The sequence below is a fragment of the Strigops habroptila genome, chromosome 1 (assembly GCF_004027225.2).
Source record: "Strigops habroptila isolate Jane chromosome 1, bStrHab1.2.pri, whole genome shotgun sequence".
Lineage (NCBI taxonomy): Eukaryota > Metazoa > Chordata > Aves > Psittaciformes > Psittacidae > Strigops > Strigops habroptila.
This window is the reverse complement of record NC_044277.2, coordinates 145,425,319-145,439,643: the sequence shown is the minus strand read 5'-3', so window position 1 is coordinate 145,439,643 and position 14,325 is coordinate 145,425,319. Positions and strand designations below refer to the sequence as shown.

The following is a 14,325-nucleotide window of genomic DNA, read 5'->3' as shown; positions in this document are numbered from 1 at the left end:
GGAAGGGAAAAAAATAGAGAAGTTGTGTTCTGTGAAGTTATGTTTTCTTACTTAACATTTCTGGTCTAAAAACATTCTAAATACCTGCAGTTATTCTGAAGCTTTCATTCAATACCACGTGTCTTTTTTGAAGTCCCCTCCTATAGGCTTGTAATTTCCAGGATTGTTTCTGACATTATCCTCTAATGATTTAGGAAGTACTTACTTCAGAAGGCTACTATTATCAGGAGACATTAGGAAATATTCACATGGTCAACAAGCTACTGAATGAATAGGTCATTAGTATTTTAATCTTTATGTAGGTAGTAAGGCTTTGCCATGGAGTAATAAGCAACTGCCAGACTTGTGTGTACTGTAGCTTGCTCATATACATATAGTATAATCAACAGCGCTCTATTTGCTTTTATTATGAGCCCTTTTTAAACACATTTACACTTCAGATGATTCAGCATGTTTCTCTGTGATGTGAATGTCATCTCTTCCTTGTACCAGTGTGGTCTTTATGATACAAGTCATCTTAGGCTTACAGGGTGGTGTATCATTTCAAAAAAGAATCTCTCTTTTTGGCTGTATTGAGAGGAAAAAGAAATAGCCTGAATCTCTTGTCTGTTTTCTGGTCACTCATCTTGTGCCTTTAAGACCAAAGTCTTCAGTGAAAAGTGGGCTAACTGGTGTTAGGTCCCCTGGATCAAGTTAGAGCTGATCCAAAGTTATCTGTCCCAAATGCCCATGGTGTTGGGCATCCTGAGCACCACCTCTTTCCCGCTACAAGTCCTCACCTGTTGGGCATTTTTCCTCCTGTTCTAAACGCAGACAAATACAACCCTTCATTTTATCTTGTGTCTTTGTGTCAGGCAAAGAACACGCAGAGCCCACACCAGAAGAAAGCTAAAGACTCACCAGCACTGAAGAGAACATGTCTTATTCCATACTTGTAAATCCTTTGTTTCTTTGTGCAAAAAAGAGTGCAGTCAGCAAACCCTTAAGAGGGAATTTGTGTACAGTTAAGGAAGATGCAATATGACATAATATGACATATTACAGTAGTTGCAATTGACTCTTACTGGTTTTTTACCAGTGAACAGCACGCTTTGGGGCTTAACATACTGTCTCCCCTGTCTCATTTGTTTTGAAGCACAATAAGAAATTACTGATGTATTCTGTTTTCCTCTGTAACTTTTAGAATTCTCAATAACTTGGATAAATCCCACACTTGTCTTTTCCAGGGCATAAAATTCTGCTGTTTGCAATCCCTATAGTATGTACATGGAAGGAGCACCAGTTTTCTTAACTTGATGGACAGCTTGAAGCTAACCAGAACTGACAAGACATTCAAAGCAGAAAATAGACCCCACAGACAGTCTGTAGGAAGGAGGACTTTAATGTGCAATTCCAGCCCCCTTATTCTTCCACTCTTCTGCTCAGAGTAGGCGTGTTTCAGTTCCACTTCTTATCATTCTTTTCCTTTTTTATTTTCCCTTTACTCCCATATATTCCTCTTTTTCCAAAAGCATGCTTGATTTATGTCCTGTTATCTCTTACACTCCTCCAGGGTTGTGATTTAATACTTTGATTTATTTCTGCAGTTCAACTCAGTGTTTTTAAGTGCTCAGCATTCACAATATTGTGATGATTTTTTTCAATTTTTCTTTTTTTTTTTTTTTTGCATTCAAATAATGTTACATTAAACAGAATTGGGAAACATACACACAACAAGATCACATAATGCAAGAAGTTACTAGTCGTGCTGTCGTGGTAAGTCTTTAAAAGCATCCTGTCACTCACAAAATGGGCATATGAATGGGCGTATGAAGACAGGCTGAGAACATTGGGGCTGTTCAGCCTGGAGAAGAGAAGCTGCCTGGAAACCTCAGAGCAGCTTCCAGTGTCTGAAGGGGGCTACAAGGATGCTGGAGAGGGACTCTTCATCAGGGACTGTAGCGATAGGACAAGGGGTGATGGGTTCAAACTGAAACAGGGGAAGTTCAGGTTGGATCTAAGGCAGAAGTTCTTTCCTGTGAGGGTGCTGAGGCGCTGGCACAGGGTGCCCAGAGAAGTGGTAAATGCCCCATCCCTGGCAGTGTTCAAGGCCAGGCTGGACAGAACCTTGGGCAACATGGTCTAGTGTGAGGTGTCCCTGCCCATGGCAGAGGGTTGGAACTGGATGATCTTAAGGTCCTTTCCAAAACAAACCATTCTATGATTCTATATTGTTCTTACTAAAGTCCTGATCCAGCAGTGAGGTTTGAATAAATCAGTTTGGAACATGTCCTGGGTTCAGCTGTAGCAGTCATTTTTCTCCTTCTTGGTAGCTGGTGCAGTGCTGTGTTCAGGCTTTAGTCCGAGAACAACGCTGATAGCACACTGATGTTTTAGTTGTTGCTCAGTAATGTTTACTCCCATCAAGGACTTTTCAGTCTCATGCTCTGCTAGTGAGGAGGGGCACGGGAAGCCAGGAGGAAGCAGAGACAGGAACCCTGACCCAAACTAGCCAAAGGGGTATTCCATACCACAGCACATCGTGCCCAATATATAAAGGGGTAGTGAGCAATTGTATTGTGCATCACTCATGTTTACTGTTTTCTTTTTCTTTTTCCCTTTTAGTTTGATATTCTCTCCCCTTGTTATTTCCCTTTATTATTGGTGGTAGCAGTAGTGGTTTTGTATTGTACCTTAGTTACCGGACTGTTCTTATCTCAACCCGTGGGAGTTACATTCTTTCCATTCTCCTCCCCATCCCTCTGGGAGCAGGGGGAGGAAGAAGGGGAGAGTGAGTGAGCAGCTGTGTGGTTCTGAGTTACCGGCTGGGCTTAAACCACGACAGAACACTACCCAAATTCCCAACCATGGAGTCATGGCTCCATTTTTTAGAACACTCAGACTATTTTTTTAATCATACAACATAGAGGTTCTAATAACAAACTTGATTTTTAGGATCATTAACTGAAAATGAGAAGGGTTTGGTCCTTTGGTACTGGATCTTCAGAATTTCTTTGTCTTGATCATTGACAATTACATTCAGTTATGAAATAAAATCATTAAACAGAGGTATATCCTCTTGCTTTCCCAGTGGGTGTCTCAAGTGCAAATGAGACTGGAAATACTTATGTTAAATCTCCCATCAGTTTCTTGTTTGCTCAGTGACTGGTTTCTCTTTGCAAAAGTTGACCAAAAAGTGGCTTGCATTCTCTCTCTCCTGCTTAAATTGCTTCTTTGCAACTTTGACAGTATTAAAGCTCTCAAGTGCCAACACTGACAGAAGGGTACCATAGCTTAAATGACCCTGCCAAGTGAAAATCTTGCTATCTGCAGAGACAGCTCTTGCAAGTTGTAAAGCACAATAGGAGGAAAGTAAATGGGCTCCATGTAATAGAACATAGTTTCCTCAAGGCAAACACTTTCATCTTTTCAGGACATTTGACCAGAAGTGACATCGTTCACCAACTGCTTCAAATATCTGCATTGAGAGGGGAGAAAAAAATGAAAGGGATACAGCAGGGCATTTGTCAGGTCTAGCAGGCAATCCTGGTGGAAAGGGAAACCAACTGAGATCAGTCCTGATGCAGTCATATTTTCACTTAGCAGTACACAGCCAGCCACAGCAACAGCATAAGCACTTCTTGCTCTCTTTACCTCTGTCTGCTTTCATTCAGCTGGAAAAGGACCAGGTGTTTTGGTGGTGAGAGAGACCAAGACTTCACAGTTTAGGCATCCTATTTATTTTGCAGGTGGCTTGTTGACTTCTATGTACTTCTTGATGTTTTGGGGGCAAACTTTTTTTAGTGGCATAAAATAAATACGAGATTCTGTGCTTGATGTGAAAAGTGTGTACCTGACACTGCTTGGGTCACCAAAATTTACTTGAATTTGCTATATAGGACCTTAAGTAATGCATTTCAGCATGATCTCCTAACAAGGAGTTTATTACAGTGCAGTATTTGGACAACTGCTTGAACTTAACCTGTGTGTATCTTCTCATCTGTGATATGCCTGTGACTATACCTAACTGGCATACAGTGACTTGGGAGCCTGGCTGTATTCATCGTTGTCTCCCAGACCTTGAGAAAGTCCCCTGAAGCTAAATTCACGTAGAGGTTTTAAGGATGGGTGTTTATATTCTAGGTTCTATGCACCCAACCTTCTGGGAGCAAAACTCAAGCCCTCTTTGGAAGTAGCCTATGTACAGCACAGGAGAGCACCATTTCAGTAGCAGAGAGATGGTGCAGTGTCTGCAGCATGTATAATAAGCCCTGGGGATGGTACTTCATCCCCAGCATCACAGTTGCTAGGCTTGACAAGACTGAGCTGGAACCACTGGAGGACAGCGCTGGGACTTGGAAGACCCATGTTTTGTCACCAGCCAGCAGAATGAGCCCTCCACTCCAGCATTGTTTATTGGCAAAGCTCTATAGAGCACTTTTGACTTTATACAGAAAACACTTTGACAACTAAACAAAGCTGATGAGTGAGAGTTCCTGAAGTGAAAAGCTGGAAGCGCGTTCTAGCTGCCAGAACATGCAGGAGCTCAGCATGTATCTATCAGTGTTCAGTAAGCCAGGTCCCCAAAGAGGTACGTTGTGGAGTATGTTTTATGGATATAACCAAATCATGCCACAGCAGCATGAGTCAACAGTAAGTTCACTTGTCTGGTGGCATGCAGTGGGCTGCTAAAGGAGCATGGGAAGGAGGCTAGCCCACTCAGACTGGGTAGTCTTCCTCTTAAGTTGTTACAGGAGCAACCCGAAAACACAGCATCCCTTGCAGAACTGAAGTCATGGCCTTGGTTTGTGTCTCTATAGTCTTAAGTGCTGGCCGCTAGATAAGAAATGCTTCCTGTCTCCAGCAGCCAGGCGCCAGGCTGGGCCTGCTACATGCTGCTGCTCAGCCATGCACAGAACTCAAATGAAGAAAAACTGCATTTAAGATCTGAAGGTTCAGTCACCTAGCAACTGTGCTCCCACCAAAGGTTTCAAACTTGTGTATCCCCCCAAGTCTTTATTTTTATGTATTTAATTATTGCAGCTTAAAAAAAAGCATTAAGATGTTCAGATGGATTCTTGAGGGAGAACAAGTACTGGAAATGAACCACGTGTTGCATACAGCAAATGCAAGCAGATTTTGGACAACAGATTACCGAACTGTGCTCTAATTACGCAGCACAGCATTGTACTAACTAAAAGGAAAAGGGGAGAAAGCCATGGATTTTTGGTTGATGCAGAACACCTTCAGGGCTGGTGACTTGGACTCTGTCAGGTTATAAGTAAATAACATGCACAAATACAAATAGTAGCCATACTTTCTGTAGAAATTGTTTTAAATGGCTTTGGCAATATATTCCAAGTGTTTTGTGATAGATAGCAGCTATTCCTAAAGCTTAGGAACAATTGAAATGTCCCCAACCCCCCAAACCGTAACAACCCACTTCAAAGGCACAGAAGAACTGAGGGCTTATTTGTTCTATGATGACTTACACCATAAAAGAATGCAACAGCTAAATCAGGAGAGAAATATAAGTAACATTTGCCTCTTTCTTCTCAGCACAGAGGAATTTGTGGGATGTGACATGTAAACCAGTTAGCAAGAGTATTTTGCCTGGGTAGCTCATTGTGTCAGCTTTGCACAGATGGAAGCGACTGAGGCCATATTATTACCTTTAAGATACGTGTTCTGCTGTGAAACCTGTTACACGCTCTGAAGTGCAGTACCATAATATAACAGCAACAGAAAGCTGAGATATCATATCTCTTAGATCTTCTCTGAGAGGCATTCAGAGCCTCTCATGTAGTGAGAAACTGGAGATGAGCCAGTTCTCTTGTGTGCCTAAACTTTACTGATTAGTGTGGATGACTGGGAAGTTATTTTTGCCTCACATCCAGTATTTTTCAGATGCTCTTTTCTGCCTGCAGTAGCCCCAGCACTTCTGTGAGCTTTAGGGAGAGGTTGTTGCCTTGTGGAAAAGTAACCTCCAATTACCTGTCTGTAAGATCTGGTTTGATATATGGAAGGATTGTTGATACTAACCTCAGCTGGGCTTAATGGCTACGAATACGGAACCAAGAGAAAGAAATAATATTGCTTACATGTTGTCAAAACCAACTCAAATGTGTATCAGTATGCACACATGATGTATAAAAACAGGCTTCAGATGGAGATAAGTGAGGACATTTTCTTATTGCTTATTTTGGATTTCTGAAGTACAGCAGCCCAGTTCTATACTGGACAAGTTTCACACATTAACGTTGTGCCAACCATTTCTAGTAGAATACTGCTATGTGCTTAGGACTTTTTCTTTCCCCCCCAAAAAAATTACAGCTTTTATGAAGTCATTCATTACTTGGAATGGTTTGAAGCAATTGAGAAGTTATGCTTGAAGGTATTTCAGCCTGTATGCTGCTTGCAGGATTTTCCATCCAGTCCTTTATTACTTCTAAAATTTCATATATCAGTGCTCTGTTGTGTATTACCTGTAAGTCCCCTGTCTGATTTCTTTCCTATTCCCTCAAAATCAGCTGCTTTTTTTCTTTTAAGAATGAAAACTCTTGTGCATAAAAGTGCTTCTTTCTGTCTTCCTGATAAATGAAAAATCCAGAAGTCTTGGTACATCCAAATAAAGATGTAATGTGTTGCTAATGTGAAAGGTAAAACTGATGGAATTGTGCATTCCTTTCAGAAACTCGCTAAGAAAGGCACAACAGCTCAAAAACTCAAAAATAGGAGCCTGAAATTAATGCCATTGATTCATGTCACACACCTGAGTGACTATTGATGGTAGGCAGTTCACACTCTGGGATTTCAGCAGAGCAAAAGACACAAGCTCTAGTATCTTGTATAATCACAGATATCTTTATCAGAACATTTTTGAGCTGCAGAACTACATAAGGTTTAAGATTCAGAATTTAGGATTGCATCAGCTCTAGTTCCGATTTTCCATCCTGATTCTCTGCTACTTAATCTCAGAGGTAAGTGCTGCTACCACCAGACGAACAGCCAACAGCGTATGGTGTGGGAGGGAAGTGCACTAACTGTTCTCCCAGTGCATGTTTCCAAGATAAAGGGACATGTGATTTGGAGACAGATGCAACAAATGAACTTGTTGACTCTGGGGAGCTCACTGGCTCTTGATGACTCTACTTTTGTTGGGACCTTTTTCAGAAAGGTTTATGGCATGTGTTTTACACAGTGGTTATAAATTGTGTCTTGTACTTTGGTCAAAAAGGGATGCAAATAAAGGGAGAGACACAGAGTGGGTGTCTGTGATTACACATAGTGCACATACACTTCAGCAAACCTGGCTGTGGTTAATGCACATAGCATCCTAGATATCCTGAAAGTCTCTTTTCACTTGTATGGTTATAGACACCCCAGCACTACTGTCTTTTCCTCAGCAGTGACAGCTAGTATCATTCAGGAGGGATGGGAATGAAGACAGGAACCACCACAGAGAATGGCACAGCAGAACAAAATCTTCTTAGTAGGCTGCATAAACCAGTTAGGATGAAACTAACAAAAAACGAGTTGGATATTTATACAAACTGGGAATATGTTTATTTAATCTGAAGATTTGTTTGGCTGCCTTCTGTGGTAGGAAACAGTCAGGAACTAAGGAGAGGTTCTCTGCTCCTGTGTTATGCCACTTCAAGAAAGGGAGGGAGGAGATGGAGTAATTAAGTGTTCTCAAAAAGTGAAGTGAATCACTAAACTTGAACCCATGTCAGGATCAAGAGGCAAGTGTGCATTCTCTTGTATGCAGTCTTGTGCTGTAAATAAAGCACTGCTCTAATGGTTACATTTTCCATAACAAAAAAAGGAGAAACTATTTTTGTTTAAACTTGTAAAAGGTCTTGTTTATGATATCAACAATTTTCATACACAGAACAGTCTTGTCTTGCTCTTTCAGAGTTTTAATGGTGGAAGCACTGACTCATTTTTGTAAGCTGCTCATGACTCCTTCCTCTGAGGTATGCCTCGCAATTAGACATTCGTATTTTAGAATAATGTGTTTCATTGCCATATCTCAAAGTATTTTGACAGAATGAGTAAATGTTACATAGTCTGCACAACAGGAACGGCAGTAGTGGCACAGAACTTATTTGCAGTAAAATTCAATTAGAGAATACTGAGGGTAGAATTCAGCCCGCCATACCTCTCATCTTACCAGGTATCTGAGTGTTAAGATGTGCAAGAACTGTATTGGTTTTCTCTTTTCCTCAAATTTCTACCTTCATCAGGAAATGATGGCTGTATTTCCTACATATTCTGCTCTTCTCTACTGCATGAGATAGCACGAGAACTCATGCTGCTGAGAATAAATCCATTATCGATATTGGCTGCTAAATTAGAGTCCTGGGAGTGTTAACTATTGAAATCCCTTCTCAATCCCATTCACACCACAGGCCCAGCTTTTAGAAAGCACAGTGAAGTTCTGGGGATTCTACTGAAGTTTTCTTCTCTGGTAATTTATATTTCTCATTTAGTCTATTTCAGTATCCATCCACATGAATGCCACCTTGTAAAAAAGGCTTTCAGTAATGCAGAGGTGATTCACACCTTTGTGAAGTAGCCTCATTTTCCTATGAGATTTTGTGAGACAGAAAGCTACTCCATAGTGAAACTCAGGCTCAGGTTTCAACCATCTACTGTGTATCTGTTTACCTGATAGCAGAATTAGTCTGCTGAGTAAGCAGAGTCCTGTCAAAAGGCAAATAAGAGGAATTTTTCACCATTTGTTTGAGAGAGAGAGCAAGCGCATGATGAGTGCACATGTGAGGATTCTTGCTTTGAAGGAAAAAGAAGCGGAGAATAAATCCTGTCTGGAACAGAGAGAAAAGTTTCGAGACACTCTCTTTGAAGAGTCTTTTAACTTATCCCAAGGGACACTCAAAAAGTGGGAGGTGATTCTAGGGGGAAAAATGAAAGGGAGATGTTGAATTGAACTTCTCAAGCCCTGTGAATGCATGAGCATGTTATGTGCTTCTTACCTCCAGAATTATTTGCTCACTCCTTGATGGGAATTGCTGTATTGCACAGTTTGTGTTCCCTACCAAAAGTAACATGAGACCGAAGAAAGGCAATAGATAAAAGTCCGGGAGAGACAGGAATTTGGTTGAAATTGCTGGACCTGCCAGTCCCACAAGAGTCTGTGTTGGAAGCCTGCCTTTGGTAATACCCTCCAGAGCACAAGGAACAATGCCGGAGTTCATCCAGTGACAGACAGTCTACCCTACTGATGACTAGAGCAGCTTAGAGCTCAGGATGTTGGTACTGACGTGCAGCAGAGATGTAGAATGCACAACACAAGATTCAGTGACAGCAATAAATTTTAATATAAAAAAAAGAGGCTTTCATGACCCTGAAACTCTTTTTTATTTTTATCCTGGCTGACCTGTAATCTCATTTTGGAATGAGAGAATAACATTGTTTGAAAGAGGTTGCGGCATAAAAATGTCTTTGAGTCATTTTGTGTTGCATTGAGTAAATTGTTTCTTTGGCAGTTCTGTAAATAGAAGGTGATGGTGAAATCTGAAGAGTGCGCTTTATGGTACTGAGCAGTAGTATAGTGAATAATGTAGGAATGATTTAAAACTAAATTCCTTGGTATTTCAGCCATTCTGGATGCCTCAGTACCTCTTCAAAGATCCTTAGCTTTAACAGCAAGTCTCTCAATAATTCCTGGAGTTACAGCATACAATGTGTGTGAGTTATATATGTATGTATGTGTGTATATAGAGAGGTACATATTTACATATTAAAATGAAAGGGACCAGGAAATGGCATGCATTTGAGAAACCTAGAGAGACAGATGTATGTGGTTTGCAATTGAGGAAGAGATAGTAATTAAGCCAGAAATGGGTTGTGGAGGGAAGGCACTCTTAACTCAGGAGACAAAATGCCCTACTTTCTTTTCTCACATTTTGAAATCTATGAATCTTTTACTTGCTTTATCACTTTTCCTGATTCCCTGCAGGCCAGGGCTGACAGCTAAGCCTCTGTTTTATCTTAAACTGTTCAAAGCATGTCAGAAAATGACTTTCCCTGCTGAGTCTGAAAGTGGCTGCATGATTGCAGGAACCCACCTACTGGTTGCCCCCAGTCCAGGTGATCACCATTGCTTCAAATCTTAATGATAGACCCAGAACAGCTGGCACATTGCCACAATAGAAGGTCTTCTATTGCTTGCAGTTGAGGACCAGAAACTGAGTTGAGTCCTTTATTTATTCTCTCTAGAAGTAATTACTTATGTCTTGGGCCACTCTGATATCAGTACATAAAGATGGTTTTATTTTTTCATCCTGTGTTACTAATAGCTGTTTTGTTACACTCTGTCTTGACTGCTTATTCGTTGGGCTCTCTCTGCTGCCTTGAATATGGCTTTTACAAATCCTTTCTATTTTTATTCCATTGCACTTCTAAGAATTAGCTTTAAAATACACCATTGTCACTACACTTCAGCATGATAAAATGCAGGGATGATGTGAGTCCAGTTGCATTTGTGTCTCTAAAAATAGCATTCTACTGGAATTTCTACAGTAATTTCATTTTAGTGGTCTAACTTGTGCTGAAAGTTGATATACCTCAAACAGTTCTCTGTGATGAAGCAAAATAAAGCAGGGTAAGAATCGCAGATTGTTTATGCTCAGCCTGTATCACGAAATAATATGCTCATGCACTGCTTTTCACCTTGAAAGTTTTACCATCTGTATTACCATCTGTGAGAAGTGACATGTAAGTAACTGGTACATGAGATTCCTAAGTTGAAATTCATCTGACTGATGACACCTGAACCTGCATTTTGCAGTTCTCAGGAGGAAGCATAACACTGTTCTTCACAAGTATTAGCTCTTGTGAGATAAGTGTTTCTTGTTGGGTATTGGAGGAGAAGGAAAACACTAATGCTAGGCACAGCTCCCTTTATTGTCACACGGTATCTTTTGATTTTGCGCTGGTGAGAATGTTTGCAGGGAAGTTATTGTTGATCACCATCCCTGGAAGTGTTCAAACACTGTGTAGATGAGGCCCTCAGTGACATGGGTTAGTGGTGGCCTTGGCAGTGCTGGGCAGGGGTTGGACTTGATGATCTTAAAGGTCTTTTCCAAGCTGGTTGATTCTATGATTCTATGGTCCTGTTAACTAATAACAACCAGGTATGAAGGTATAAGTTAGAGGGCTCGTGAATCCATGATGGTCTGGAGAACGCACCCAGAATGAATCTTTCAATTGTCCCCTCTATACTGAGATCACAGGAGGTGGAGAGGCATACTGCTATTAGTTAAACACCTCAGAAAATCCTTTCTTATTTTGGTAAAAGTCCCTCCAAAATCAGCAGGGAGTTTCTAGATGCCGTTTTGGATCTTTGCTTACCACATTGGGGGAATTCAAGCCTTCAACCCTAGCCCCATTAGACAGTAAGCATTCCCTACATCGACTGGCACAGCTGGTGCACTGTTCAGTGGAAACAAGGGCAGTGGTCTCCAGTTTACACTAACAGAACGTGCAACAGTAGAGATGTACTGACTTGAAATGTATACCTTGGATTAAGAAATAAATGTCAGTTATATGGCCTTTATGAACTACTTTAGGTGCATAGGAATTTGACAAGATTTGTGTTACTTGCTATAATGTCTTTCTTTGCTCTTATTATACCTAATTTTGGCCAGTTTATGTGCAAGCTGATGTCTGAAATTATGGGATATATGAGTCGCCTGAAACATTATCGTGATGCTGTGGTAGTAACTAGAGTAAATATGGACAAAGAGACTGCAAAGATATTAGGTCAACAGGCCTTATTGCCTCCTTTCTAAACAAACACTGCATTGCATTGCAGAATTTACCATCTGAGGACATGTTTTGGACATCAGAGGTGCAGTGGGAAACTTAGGATTGCCTTAGATAGGGAGGCTCTGTGCAAACCACAGTTGAGTTATTTAAGTTAGTTAACTAAATTTATCACATATTGTAAAAACATTAAAAAATGACCAGAAGGGCCATGGGATCATCTGTGTGTCCTTCATTTAAGCACTGTTCATAAAAGTAATTCCAATGTAATTCACTGTACCTGCTGATAGCATTGCAGTGGACCTTGGTTTGTGCCAAGGGCCATCTTTTGAAAGCACTCAGCACCTTCTAAGAGGTCTGCTGCAGGGTAACATCAGCAAGATTTTGGATGATTTCCCCAAAACTACAGTATAGTTGGTAATGGTATAGATATGGGAAGAAAAGCAGATTTTCCAGGTGCAAATTGCACAAAATTAAGGTTTGGGTACCCAGCACACATTTTGCTTTAGTCACAGATTTTGTCTGTGCCTTGCTTCTCAGCTGTAAAAAAAGGGGACAATAATATCCTTACTTTATAGGGGAAATAATTCCAGTCTTCTGGGCACCCCACAGTTAAACAAATACTGAATATACTGCTCTCATTAGATGCACAGATCTGCCAATGAGCTGGTGAAAGAACCAGTGCTGGATGAAAGTGCTAAGCTACACGTCATGGTAAGAGAAATTCACTTCAGCAGATGCAAAGTTTGTATTATGTGATATTGCTTGCCTGAACTTGTGGTAGCTGCTGCGATTGTTTCACTGCAGTTGGGTTGTGGGAAGGGATATCAGTGCCATGGCTAGTGAGGCAGAACTTTGAAAGACAATGCTTTTTTTTTCTTCTTTCTTTTCTGTAAATTTTGCTGCGTAGAAATGTAAAATAAAAACCTGTATTTTAAAACATGCATTTCTTTTTCTTTCTTTCTTACAGCTTGTGGCCAATGCAATCCTTTTTGTAAGTGTAAATTTGTATGGGGTCTTTGTGAGGATTTTGACAGAAAGGGCTCAGAGGAAGGCATTCCTTCAGGCCAGGAACTGCATTGAGGACAGGCTGAGGCTGGAGGATGAAAATGAAAAACAGGTCAGTTTTTAAGCCTTATTTCTTTTTCTCTGTTTCTTCTGAGATGACTGTAGTTATGTGAACCACGGGTCAGGACATTGCCACCGAGTGCATGGTAGGGGGGTGTGTGTGTGTTTCTGTTGTGAAGGAAGGGTGCTGCCTCCCCCTGACCTGCTTCATTCAGCTCTTCCTCCACAGCGCACGCACACTCCTCACTCTCCATCTGCAGCACACACAGAAGGTGCAGGCTGACCCACAGCTACTGTCAGCCCCACTACCAGAGAGGATGTATTTTAGGACTGAAGCAAAGCTAACGTGCCATTGCAATCCAAGACCCCGGTGGGGGTTTCTGCATGGATGTTTTTGGGTGGGTGTTAGATGTGCTGTAAATACTTCCTTCTGGCCGTGTGTCCTATAACCTGCTTGCATTCATGATACCTATAAACGAAAGTCAACATTCTGGGGACAAGGGGCTGTACTGATATGCATGAATAACTGCCACCTTAGTAGTTTGATGGTTTATTTCACACAATTTTATCAATCTTGCAAGCAGATTTGGGAACAGTGAGAAAAAAAGGCTACATTGTGGAGCTTGGTGCTATTACTGGTCTAAATTTTAAAGCTACTAACATCTGTTATCTGTAAGGTTTGGGCTAGATTGTTCTTTCTACTTGGATGATAATAGAGGGCCATGCTAGAATACACAGATATAACTCCTTTGACCTATGGGGAATGATGGTAACTTAAGCCAATAAAGGACTTAAGTGGTATTCAGACCTTGCTGTGCAAGATGTCGGGGTCCTCAAAGGTTGTGGACCTCACACACTTTTACTTCCCTTCACTTGCAGTTTCTCTAGCAAGTCTATTCGTATGTGTGAAATAACACAGGTCCTTGAGTACTTTCTATTATGAATTGAGTGAATGGATTCTTATGACCTGGACATACTCTGTAGTAAGTAGATGTCTTCTTTGAACAACTGCATATCTTTGCTGGCTGTGTAAAAATGCTATTAGGAGCAAAGCCTTTAGATTTCGTTCTGGTGTTTTGTAATCCAAAGCTGCAGATTTTCAAGGGCACAAATGTTCAATAAGTGAATTTGCTTGTTGTCCCTTTGAAAAGTTTTGGGATTCCAACATGAAAATAATACTTACTTTTGGGTTTCTCTAGCTAGCACATTAGCAATCTGTCTTATTTTATATTTTATCCATGCATATAGAAACGCAAGCAAAAACGTAAGTACCATCATTGTTGATAGTATACATAGAGAATCCTGCAAACGTTTTTCCAGTGCAGTATACACATCAGTGAACAGAATACACTTTTGTCCTACGCTTGTGAAATGAACGCAGTGTAAATCTCAATACAGTGGTGAATGCTGATTAGCTGCCAGAAATACCACCAAAATACTTTCTGTGGCTGCTCTTGCACTGTGTTAGAATTCCTCTAAAACCAG

The 14,325-nt window shown here is 40.8% G+C and overlaps 1 protein-coding gene across 1 annotated transcript in view; it reads left to right on the top strand.

Moving 5' to 3' along the window:
- ADCY1 (adenylate cyclase 1) overlaps window positions 1–14,325 on the top strand; it is a 149,393-nt gene that overhangs the window by 32,352 nt on the left and 102,716 nt on the right. The window contains exon 2 of the mRNA XM_030497610.1: window positions 12,743–12,892. Coding sequence (XP_030353470.1) covers window positions 12,743–12,892 — 150 coding nt within the window. The remainder of the gene's footprint in view (window positions 1–12,742; window positions 12,893–14,325) is intronic.